Source organism: Phascolarctos cinereus, unplaced genomic scaffold, assembly GCF_003287225.1.
Source record: "Phascolarctos cinereus isolate Bilbo 61053 unplaced genomic scaffold, phaCin_HiC Scaffold_1;HRSCAF=81, whole genome shotgun sequence".
In the NCBI taxonomy this organism is placed as follows: domain Eukaryota; kingdom Metazoa; phylum Chordata; class Mammalia; order Diprotodontia; family Phascolarctidae; genus Phascolarctos; species Phascolarctos cinereus.
The window spans coordinates 185192048-185205036 of NW_027555514.1; the positions used below are offsets into that span (position 1 = coordinate 185192048).

The window sequence follows — 12989 nt, forward strand, 5'->3', positions numbered from 1 at the left end:
TATTGACCCAAGTCCTGTTCAAGTATCTGAAAAAAGAAGGGCCCCAAAAGGGAAATTAAATGAAGATATGACACAGAAGTCTGCACTTACCTTTAGTGCCATGATTGTTCCCCCTCTCAGCTGGATGGTACAGGCAACGGGCAGACACTTCCCACAGCAAGAGCCCTCCACTTTCTCCTCCTTGTAACCCTGCACACAACAGTAGGGCAGCTACAGTCATCTTCCTTTAAATATCCCAAGAACAGAGTTGCTCCTACTGGACTGGAAGGTCTATAGAGCAGGAATCATGTCTTGTTGCTTCTCTCACCCTGGGTAGATCGCTTTACCTCACAATGCTCTAGGTCATTCCCTTAAGACTCTGAGTTACAGTAAAAGTGTCAGTCTCGCATCGGTAGGGAAAGTTTCTTCATCCAGGATTTCCCTGTCCCGATGAAGTCACAAGTTCTATCTCATTCCAATTTCTCTCTCCCCCCAGATACAAGCCATCCACCAGCCCGCTACCTCTTGCTATGGGAAACACTACTACTGGAACGGGTATGATAAAAAAGAGTGTGATAGGCGTATTCGTGATCCTATGAGTCCCCAAACAACAACCCTAGATGTTATGTTTCCCTATAAGAATGTAAGCTCCCCAAGAGCAAAGACTGTCTCACTTTTGTATTTGCATCCCCAGAACCCAGAATGGTGCCTGTCACACAGCAGGGACTTCATAGTTTCTTCATTAATTGATTCATTCACAGTACTGGGCATATAGCAGGAATTGTGTTGAATGACAACTGCATGAATGAATGAATGAGTCTCAGTTATAAGTAGGCTGGCATCATGGAAGGAGTGCAAAGTGTTCCAAAAGAATCTCAGAACACATGAAGAGACTGCTAGAGAGTGGAATAAACCCAAACCATATGGTAAAGGAATAAACCCCAAATGTTTAACTGAACCCCAAGCCAGGGTAAAACACTGATTAGGCCTTGTACAAACACAAGTCCAGACATAAGGGGCACATATTTTAGATTTGTGGGGGCAGGAAGGATAAGCATGAGACAAAATTATAAACTCAACTAAATTTGACTTTGGCACTCCCTTTCCCCTTTTCATGCTTCTTCCCTCCTTCCACCTAGTCAGGGCCTTCCTAGTCTATTAAAATAGCCCATCTAAGGTGTTAAATGATCACAGGATCATAGATCCAAAGCTGAGAAGGTTATATAGTTCAACCCTCTCATTTTTCTAATAAGGAAACTGAAGTTAAGTAGACTCACTTCTAAGAGCCATAACCTGAAAGTTACATGACTTGCCCAAGGTCACACAGGTAGGTGGCAATCATTCAAAGGTTTATTCCTCCCAAGGTATAGGTATTTCAATAAAAACCTCAAGGCCAAAAAGCCTTCAAGTCTCCAGTGAATTAATCTCTAATTTAAATTTGGAGCCACCAAATCAGGTAATGGTATGGCTACACCTCTCTAGTCATCTTTGGCAAGCCACTCAAACTCCCTGAGTTTCAATTCCCTCATACATAACACAGGTGGGTCACATTAATTCACTTCTACATCCCCTCCTAGCTTCAACATTTATGATCATCTATTTCTCCGTCTATCCAGTATCTAGCTAGCTTGTTAGCCATCTTCTGAGTAAGCTCATCTCCTTGTATAATTTGAGTTTTAATTGCTGAAGTTTTCTCCTTCTGCTCCATCCCCAGCCCCTGGTAAAAATAGATGGATGGATATATGACACAGAAAGAGAGACAAGATAAATGATAAATAGCACTTAAAAATATTTGTTGATGATTGATTGATTAATCATATATCTGATGCTGAAAGGGACCTTGAAGATACCTGGTCCCACCCCTTCATTTCACAGACAAGGAGACTGACTCAGACACATTGAATGACTTGCCCTAGTTCATTAAAGATATATCTCCATCCTATGGCTTCACCAGGTGCTGTGGAATTATACTATTAGAGATTAATTCCTTGTGGTCCTGAAGACTGTTTGGTGTTGAAGACCTTATTAATATAGATATAGATAGATGTGTGTGTGTGTGTGTGTGTGTGTGTGTGTGTGTGTGTGTCTAGAATTTGGTTAAAGCTCAAAATTTTGTATAAGATAGGATAGCTTTGGGGGTATGGTTGTGTTAGAGGGTAGAGAAAAGGGAGAGGACAGGATGGTTTCAGAAAGACATACAAATAAGATATATGAGAAAAGAAGAGGAATAAAGGTAAAATGAAGGTGGATTGAAAGGATTAACATAAGTGCTTTAAGAAAGGAATAAGGGAGGTAAGGAATAGAGTTGGGTTCAAACAGGGCTGACTTTCACTGGTTCTTAGACTAAGGGCATTGCTTGGTGACTCCGGGGAGGAGGATAAGGACTGAGATCTGGAAATGAGGCAGGAGGGAATCAAGAGGCCACAAGAGATGACAGCTGGTGAGTTTGGAGAAGCAAGGCAGGGGAATTCAAGTTCCTGCCAGAGGGTGAGAAAGTCAAAAGGAAGGGCAAAAAGGTGAGCAGAAAAAGATCGAAATGAATTAAGACAAAGTGAAGAGTAGAAAGAAAGAGAAGAAAAGGGTGAGAAAGAAAAAGGAGAAAGAGAGAGAATGAGAAGATGAAGGCAATGGAGTAAAAGGAAACAGGGAAGGGGGGAGAGAGAAAAGCACAAAAGAATATATTTTCAATCTTGCATAAAGAAAACAGACACTCCTGCCTTTCTCCTGTTCTGTTAAAGTGAACTCACAGGTGCACAATATGACTGAGGAATTTTTTTTAAACCAAGCTGGGTTTCCAGGGTTATTCCTGATAGGGGGTATGCGTTCCATATGCTGCTCTACACAAAATAGGGCAGTACATAATGTGCTCAAACAGCAACCACTAAATCATCAGCAGTTTTTTCTCTTTCCTCTTAGGGGCAGCCACTTCCCCCTCCTGCCGAGCAGCACCCCCAAACCTAAGCACAAAACATTTTTGTAAAAGTTTGCACAACCAAAATAACTGTATTCTCTCTGTCTACACCATCTACATCCAGCCTGCACAGTATAATCAGCTTAATCCTCTCACAAAACCCTTTTGTATAGGAAGCCACCTATTATCTCCCCTCTAGTAAGTATAATCCCACATTACCAACTGCCTATTGGACATTTCCAAATGGATTATCTGGGGGTGTCTCAAACTCTGTGTGTCCAACATAGAACTCCTTGTCTCCCCACCCCCCACCCCAACCCAAACTCTTCCCTCTCCCAATTTTCCTCTTACTATCAAAGGCACCACTATCCTCCCAGTCATCCAAGCTTTCAATTCCTTACCTTCACATACCCCATATATCCAATCCAATCCTTTACCAAGTTTCACTGTTTCTACCTTCATATGTCTCATATGCCCCCCCCAAAAAAAGCTACATCAATAGCTTTCTATTTGGTCTTCCTGCCTCAGGCCTCTCCCCACCCTCATCCATCCTTCATATAGCTGTCAATATGATTTTCTTTAGGAAAAAGATCTGAACATGTCACCCCGTCCCCTACTAGACCAACTCCAGTGACTCTCTCTTGCTTCTAGGATTCATAACCTGGCCCTTCCTGCCTTTCCAGTCTTCTTACCTTTTAATCTCTGCTTCACAGTTTATATTCCAGCCATCCTGACTTGCTTCCTACCTCCTACCTCGATATGACATTCCATTTACCATCTCCATGTCCTTCCACTGGCTAGCTGTCCCCCACGACTGGAATGTAATCCCTCCTCACCTATTCTTATGAAGATCTCTGATTTCCTTTCAGACTCAGCTCAAGTTATTTTTCCTAGTCTTCCCAGCTTTTAGAGCTTCCCTTACTCAAACTACCTTGTCTTCATTTTGTATATATTCTGCATATAAACATATGTGTACGTGTTGTTTTCTCTAGTAGAATGTAAGTTCCATGAGGGCAGAGTCTATTTCACCACTCTTTGTAGCTTCAACACTTAGCATGGTGCCTGGAATATAGTAAGTGCCTATTAAATGTTTGTTGATTGTTTGTAGGTCACTAATGAATTATTGTCTAGGCCACAACAATTCCATCATGTCAGGAAAGGGACACAACTGAATTAGAACTCATGACCACAGCAGTAAAAACTTAAGGCCACATAGAATTTGACCATCTCATGCCCCAATTCTTTAGAAGAGGTGTTCCCATTTTCACTTTCATGGAGTCCCTAACCTACCCCCTTCTCACTTGGGAACAGGCTGCCTTTCCACACATGAATCTATATTTGAAGATGACTAAGAAAGAAGCATGCGTGCAAATATGTGTATACTGAGCACATTGTGGGCACACATAAAGTGTCCCTGTCCTGTCCTTTACCCAGAGCAGATAGCTTTCTCAAACACAAATAGTATTTGAGAACTGAGGTCTGTATTGGAGAATGACCATGGACCATCGGTCCCTACCCAACACCAGACCTCCTCCATGCATGTAAGGAGCATGCATACACACACACACACACACACACACACACACACAGAGTACCCTGGCCTTCCCTCTCTCACCTGGGGACAGGACTGGCAAGTAACCTTTCCACACACCAGCCTATACTTGAGGTTGACACCGCTCTCCATGCTGCAGTGGCAGGTGGTACATTGATCCACCATCAGGCTGCCCCCTGGCTGGAATGAAACAAATCAGACATGAGGCCTGGGTGTTCTCCCACTCTCTCTTTCTCATGACCAGGTATGAGTGACACCAACATAAGCTAACTCCATCTCTTCCCTACATTATCTCAACCCCCTGCTCATTCTCCCAAATCCCTTCTCTTATCCCCTTCCCAAAAGGGTGAGGATGGTAAAAGGGAGAGCTCCTGTTAGCCCCAACCCCCACAGAGGCAGCTACAGGTGGCAGGGGTCAGGGCTGTCCTGAGGATAGAGTCGGAAAAGCAGCTCACCGTGCACTTGGAGAAACCTTGGCAGGGAGGCGATATGAGATGGACATAATGACTGATTTCAGATGATTATTTGCAAGCAAAGTTAAACTCCCCTAGTCCCTGAAATAAAGGGCTTAAAATGAGATGACGAGGCAAGGAGGATTGTAGGAACAATGGAGTTAAGGGTCAAGAGAATTCAGAAAATATTAGAAATACTAAGATGTGATCCCAAAGGAAAGGAAGCATCTGCCCAGACTGAGACCCACAACAGAAAGCCTGAGGAATAGGTTCCCAGGATCCATCCTCCTTCTGCTTCTGATCATATACAACTTTGTTATATGGGATTTTCTAGCCTTATTCAACCCTCATTCTAGCAGTTATGAAAGCCTATTGCAAGAACATGACCCTATTACATGTACTGCAGAGCAAGCAGCATCTTACCCTAATGATGGTGTCATTAACCACGCAACCCTGAACAGGTTCTGCAGGAGGGAGAAAGAAAGAAGCCGGGCATTAGTGCTCACTAGCCAAAATTCTGCAAGGCACCTCCTCCCTCTCAAGATAAAGCAGGAGATCTGGGGGGTGAAAGACTTGACATTTGTCTTCGGCCCTCTTCCACTGCCCCTTTCCACGATTATCCCACCTCATTTTCTTCTATTTCCCAAGTATCTTCATCCTACCCAGCTCCCTCATTAGGATCCTGGACTCAGGTCTAGGTACCCTTTCTGGTAATGCCCCAAAATTATCTTTTTTGCACCCACCAAAAACATTCAAAATATTCATCCTTTAGGGGATATACAGGGGTGTTGTTGTTCAGTAACTTCAGTCACATCTGACTCTTTGTGACCCTGTTAGGGGTTTTCTTGGCAAAGATACCAGAGTAGTTTACCATTTCCTTCTTCAGACCATTTTACAGATGAGAAAACTGAGACAGAGCTAAGTGGCTTGCCCAGAGTCACACAGCAAGTAAGTGTCTAAAGCCATATTTGAACTCAAGTCTTCCTGACTCCAGGTCTGGCACTCTATTCACTGTACCACCTAGCTGCCCTGGAGAGAGGTAGAATCAGCAAAATATGAAGAAAGAGCCTGATTAAACTAAGTCACACTGAGATGTGAATAGCTTATATCTCTTCTCAGGGACACTTGCATTATAAAATGAGAGGTTTGTTAACCTATACAAATGAAATCCCAATGGGTGGAATTTCAGGTACTGTGACAATGTCAAACAATTTCAGGACATGTGGAAGGTCTTCCTACCATCATCCCAGTTCTTATGGTACCTGGAAAAAGTGGGAGATTTAGAGTCAAAGAACCTTGGCTCTGTCACATTACTGGTATGAACTTGGGTGAATGATTGACCTTCTGAAGACTTCAGTTTCCTCACTTGCAAAATAAAGAGGTTGAACTGGAGGACCTCTCAGTCTCCTTCCAGCTCTGAATCTATGGTCTCATCATTTTGGGAACTATCATGAGAGTTAGCAGAAAAAAATAATAGGCTATAGTCAATCCTGGAGTGCTAGCAGGGCAGAGGATGTGTCATCCAGCAGAGGAAGGAGAAGCCTGAGCTCCATCTCCAATACACACACACACACAGCCAAAGATTCCCATGCTCATCTAAACTGACCACAATGACAGAAAGGGCAGCACTCCGTGGCCTGGCTACAGCTCAGCTGGAAGCCCAGAGGGCAGGTGGGGACGTCTAACTGAGGGCAGGAGACATTCCTCTGCTGGACAAAGACTTGCTCCTTCACTCGCACACACTCGTTGATGAGGCAAGGGTTCTCGGGGGAGTGCCATTGTGAGCCAACCTGTGAAGGAGCAGAGTGGGATGCATCAGTAAGTCTCTAGGGTGCAGTTTTCTCACCTACAAAATGGTGATAATGATATCCGCACCTAGCATCTCATAGGATTCTTAGGAGGAAAGTACTTTGTAAACCTCAAAGTGCTAAATAAATATGAGTTCATAATATTTCATAATTTTCGTGAGTTATGTGTGTTATAATGGATAGTCAGCCACAGAGCCACCTGGGTTCAAATTGACATGCCTGGCTGTGTTATTCTGGGTGACTCACATAAGATCTCAGTGCTCTAGGGTACCAACCCTCTCAGAACATATATTTCAGAGATATCACTGATTTGCATCATTAAATGAAGTTTCTTCATGCAAATTTTCCTTATATCCATGAACAATATGGTATAAGGTATAGTCCTTATCCCATATCACTAATTTTCATAAGATGAAGAATAGACTATGGATGGGTAGCTATTGATGCCCAGGTGATCACCTGTTTTTGATAAGAATACTGCTTGTGATTTTTTTTTTTAGTTGTTAAGTGTCTTTCCTTCCTTCTTGAAAATCGATACTAGTGACTAACAGGGAGTTGATATCCAATATAAGTAAGGAGATAGTAAGAGAACCTAGCTCCCTTAATGAAATCACATCAGCTGGCCCAGATAAACTACATTCTCAGGCCTGGAAAGAATTGACAGGTGATTGCTGAGCACTCTCAGTAACATTTGAAAGATCTTGGAAAATGGGAGTGGTACCACAAGACTGAAGGGCACAGTGTTGTCCCAGTTTTCAAGAAAAGGAAAACAAAACAATGAGCTTGAATTTGACTTTGATTCCTGGGGAAAATAATAAAACAGATCACTAAAAAGATACTTAGTGAACATCTTTGTAAAGAAATGGTGATTACAAAGAGTCAGCATGACTTCATCAAGAATATGTCACATCATGGAAACTTCATTTCCATTTTTGATCATACTATTAAGCTAGTAGAGAAGGAGAATGCTGTGGATATAATTTACCGAGATTTTATCAAAACTTTTTATAAAGTATTTCATACTATTCTTATGAGAAGATGGAAAGATATGGATTAGGTTACAACACAATTAGATGGTTTCAGAGCTGAATGTATGACTGGACTCAAAGAGTAGTTGTTGATAGTTCAATATCAGCGTGGTAGGAAGTGTCCAATATGGTACCTCAGCAACCTGTGCTTGGCCCTGAGCCGTTTCACATTGTTATCAATGACTTGGATACAGGGATATATGGTACACTCATCAGCTTTGCAAATAACAAAAGTCAGAGGGAGACCTAATGCAGTGGGTGATGGAATCATGGTCCAAAAGGATCTTGACAAGCTAGGTCATTGGGGCTGAATCTAGTAAGATGAATAGGAATAAATGTAAAGTCTTGTACTTGGGCACCAAAAAAAATCAACTCCACAAGTATATGACAGAGGGAGCATGGATAGACAGCAGTTGTTCTGAAAAAGAACTGGGGGTTTTAGTAGGCTGCAAGTTCAAGTTCAACATGAGTGTGAAGCAGTAGCCAAAAAAAAAAAGCTAATTTAACTTCCAAGAATAAGAAAGCGACAGTTCCACTGCGCTCCATCCTTATCAAACTTCATCTGGAATAGTGTATTCACCACTGAGCACCATGCTTTAAGAAGGAAATTGATAAACTGGAGAGATTACAGAATGATGAAGGGCCTTGGGTCCACGGCTCATGAGGGTTGGTGGAAGGCACTGGGCATATTTAGCCTAGATAAGGGAAGACTGAGGGAGAACATGGGAGAACACGAGAGTTGTCTTCAAATGTTTGAAGGGCTGTCATATGGAGGAGAGATTAGTTTTATTCTGTTCGGCCCCAGAAGGCAAAAGCAATAAACAAGTTTAGCCTTGAGGTCAAGAAAAAATTCCCAGTGATTAAAGCTGTCCAAAAATGGAATGAGCTATCTCCAGAGGTAGTGAGTTTCTCAAGAAGTCCCATCCTCCCTCCTTGGAAGTCTTTGAGCAGAGGCTGGGATCACCACTGGTCAGGCATATAAGACAGGGAATTCCTTTCACGTATGGGTTGGATTAAATAGAGGCCACTTGAAGCTCTTTCCAACTCTTAAATTTTGTGATATCATGATTTGTCAAGTAAGAGATCATTTGTAACTTTGGAGATGGAATAATATTTGTTCTGCATTGTCAGGATCAAAAAAAATGGATGTGAAAACACTTTGTTTTATAATCATAAAGGGTTATGTAAATGTTAATGTAAGCCAGTAGGGTCAAACTCAAATAGAAATGAAGGCCGCTAAACTACAGGCAGCTTATTGACTTAGAAAAGCACATATTAACATTATCTATGTTGAATTGTATTTTTTTTAAATTTTGTTAAATAGTTCCCAATTACATTTTGATCTGGTTGGGCTGGAGTGTTGCTGCTTCTGGCTTAGATCTGACACCTCGGAAGTAAATGAAAACAACACTAAAATGCAGCTGAACTCAGATTCGTTGCAAAGACAAGTCTTGGTCCCAGAAAACAGAGGATGAAACACTTTTCCTTCCTCTCAATAAATAATTGTGGGACCACACACACAGCATGTTGGATATTTGGTCAAATATAATTTCTTTTGCAGTTTGGGTCTTTTCTTTAATAAATGTTACTGATGGCTTTACTTCATATGTCACTGTCATTTCCAATAAACCCCTCGCCACACAGAGAGCACCCTCCTCTATAACAAAGAGCAAAACCAACCAACACAATGATACAACCGACAACATTCCACACCCATAGTCCTCTACCTTTCTACTGAAACAGGGAAGGTCCATTTTATCAACTGATCTCCAGAACCAAGATTAGTGATTATAATTATTCTATAGTCCAACTTAATTCTCTCGATTCATTCACATCATTGTTTTCGTTAATTACATTGCTCTTCAGGTTCTATTCACTTCACTATGCATCAGTTCATGCAATTCTGCCCATGATTCTCGGAATCCCTCACACTCATCATTTCTCATAGCACAATAGGAAGAGGGAAAGGAATAAGTATTTACATAGTACCTACTATATGCCAGGTACCGTGCTAAGTGCTTTACAGATGTTCTCACTGGATCCTTGTAACAACCCTATTATCCCCATTTTACAGTTGAGGAAACTGAGGCAAACAGCAATTAAGTGACTTGTCCAGGGTCATACAACTAGTAAGCATCTGAGGTCACATTTGAACTCAGCTCTTACTACTGTTGTTGTTGTACAATCACGTCTGACTCTTTGTGACGCCTTCTGGGGTTTTCTTGGCAAGGAAATTGGAGTGGTTTGCCATTTCCTTCTCCAACTCATTTTATAGATGAGGAAACTGAGGCAAACAGGGTTAAATGATTTGCCCAGGGTCACACAGCTAGGAAGTATCTGAGACCAGATTTAAACTCGTCCTTCTGACTCCAGGCCTGGCACTCTATCCACTGCACCACCTTGCTGCCTGCTGAGCCACCTAGAATCCAATAACATCTGATTACTTTCATATACTACAATTTGTAAGCCATTCTCTAGTAAATGGATACCAAGTTTTGCCTATCCATTTGGTTTTGTTTACTATTTTCTTTGTTATATGGGAGGACTCAGTGTACAGCAGCCCTTCTTAAACTATGGGTCGCAATCCCATATGGGGCTGCAAAAAAACTGGCAACAGGAAAAGGTTTCTGAACACTCAAGGACCAAAAATTAAAAATCAAACGCATAATGAATGCAAGGTATTTCTGGCAGCACTTGCCAGTGTTGCATCAAACAACTTCACTGAAGCCTTGGTTCTGAACACACAGCAGGCGCACTTTGCACTGCACGTGCCCTCAGGCCACACAATGCCAACTAATGCAAAAAGGGGTCATGAGTGGGAAAAGTTCAAGGATGGTTATAGTCAGAAAAAACTGGTCACAAAAAAGACTAACGTCAATTAACACCATACCACCCGCCTAAGGAGGAGGCAGGATGAAGGTATGAAGGCAGGTTTTCCTAAGCCCCCAAACCCACCCTTCCCCACTTAGCAGGACTGAACAGTGACCATCCACAATTTCTTCTAATTTTAATACCACAGAGAACTCCGAAGGCAATGGTCACTCACCTGCACACTCAAAGGACCTGGGCCACCCCTGTCATCAAACTGGGGGTTCCTTCCCCACTTGATCCAGCACTATTTCTGGTTCCCTGAACCTCTCCTAATTGTATGATAGGATTTCCTAGATTAGGGCCATCTTGAGGTTGCAGCCACAGACATGATGTAAATCAGGTCTGCATAACCTGTGGGATTTTGGGTGGCCCATGGAAAATGTAAAGTATCCCCTACATTTTTCATGGGCCACCTGAAATTCTTTGGCCAAAGGTTATGTAGGCCTGATCTAAATCAAAATGGGTTTGGTGAGGTTTAGAATTTACATGAATCTTTTTGAAGGTCAGTGCTAGAAATCAATCATTATCACTCTGTCATTACTCAATCATCACTCAACTAAACTCATTTTAAATACACCCGAGTCCAGAGTAAGAGGTACTATTATTATCAGTACTGTTACTTCCAGAGATAGAGGGGTAAGTATTGCGTAGTGGGGGGGGGGGGTATAATAATAAGAGGATTGGGGGATATAATCCAGACTGGAATATCTAAACTAAAGGTTCCTTTGCTTTTTTGCATGTCATGGATCCCTTTGGCAGCCTGTTGAAACCTAAGGATGCCTTCTCAGAATAACGTCTTTAAAAGCAGAAAATAAAATTGATATGGTTACAAAGGAAACAAACTTTTTTGATACAGTCATCAAAAAAAAATTTTTCTTAAGTTTACAGATCTCAGGTTAAGAACCCATGACCTAGACCATGTTGGCGTTCCTCCTAATACTATAGTTCAGCAGCACCCTCCTCAAACCTTGTATCTTCTTCACCCCATTGGTGTCTGACCTCCAGCTGTATCTCACAGGCAAACTATTGGGGGGGGGGACATAAGGCAAATGACTGTTTTCTTCTTTCAGGAGGAACAATAGTACTTGTACCGGGTATAAAAAAAAAGGAAGAGAAAGAAAGTATACCTGTCCCCAATCCTATCCCTGTGTTTTCAAACTCATGCCCATGTTGACCTCAAGACTTACATTCTGCCAGCGAATCTCTGAGTCTCCCCGAAACGAGCCACCCCCCACCTCACAGGCTGATGGTAGGCATCTCCCGCAGCATTCACCTTCCTGAGAGACATAGGTGAATCCCTGGAAAGAGAAGGAAAAGGGAGGTGCTAGTAAGAGGAGCAAAAGTAGCCACATGGTATTCTCATCAATCAACAAACTCATTAAATGCCTGCCATATTACCAAGCATTGTACCAGGTGTTGAGGACAAAGACAATAGACAAAACTTAGTCCCTGTCCTCAAGAAGCTTACATTCTATCTGGCAAAAAATCACACGATGATATAAAAATTTTCAAAATGTATGCAATATAAGTGCTTTTGACTTACACTTAGTTCTATGGAAGGCAAGAGGATTTCAAAGAAAACCCTGGCTTGACAATAATCATCACCATCATTGCTATCATAATGGTCCAGAAATATTTATGAACCACCTGTCTTGGACTATGCAACCTCCAACTTCCATTCCAATTCTAAGATACTACCTCTAACTCACACTAGTAACTGCATCTCAAATTCAACTGAATTTGTCTTGATTTATTAATATATTATCTTCATATTATGAATTACAAAATTATTTTAAGGACAATTTAGTTGTAGTGCTGCTTATTCCAATTATTGCAACTAGTCCTAAACTACTAGTCCTCAGGTGCCAAAATCACTAGTTACAGATCTGCCTTGCTTTTCCTCAAACACACCGTATCCACTACTGCCTCTTACCTCTCCCTATTCACCAACACTAAGAATGCTAGACCCCTCTTTTTTCTCATTTAAATCTAACACATTCTTTAATCTCATCTCAAATACAACCTACTTCCTGAAGCCTTCTCTGATTGCATCAACCCATAACATTATCCCTCTCCTTTTAGTTCCCACAACACTTAAGGTCAACACCAATCACTTGATACCTATCATATAATCCCTTGGGTTTCCCGCTAATCTTTTTGTGCCTTTTCATGCAATACACTGTAACTTCTCTGAGGTAGCTTGTCCTATACTCCTCTGTGTCCTCCTTCAATATTTAGCATTGGCCATTTGTTACATTAGGTTCTTAAATGATTGCATTGACGTGAAACGTACAGACAACTGAACCAAAAAAAAGTTAATGAACATACAGAGCGATGGGTAATCACTTTCACCACGTGCAAAGTATTAAGTAGGGGGCTAAGTGCAGG

General features: G+C 41.7%; 1 protein-coding gene across 2 annotated transcripts in view; it reads right to left on the reverse strand.

Moving 5' to 3' along the window:
- The window catches only part of VWF (von Willebrand factor), a 202473-nt gene that overhangs the window by 9377 nt on the left and 180107 nt on the right, over nucleotides 1–12989 (reverse strand). Inside the window, exons 44-48 of one of the 2 annotated variants that reach the window (XM_020994141.2) lie at nucleotides 11789–11899; nucleotides 6501–6684; nucleotides 5318–5358; nucleotides 4506–4622; nucleotides 91–189 (exon numbers count right to left, since the gene is read on the reverse strand). In XM_020994141.2, the coding sequence (XP_020849800.1) occupies nucleotides 91–189; nucleotides 4506–4622; nucleotides 5318–5358; nucleotides 6501–6684; nucleotides 11789–11899 (552 nt within the window). The remainder of the gene's footprint in view (nucleotides 1–90; nucleotides 190–4505; nucleotides 4623–5317; nucleotides 5359–6500; nucleotides 6685–11788; nucleotides 11900–12989) is intronic. The other variant, XM_078155450.1, reaches the window with a different exon arrangement.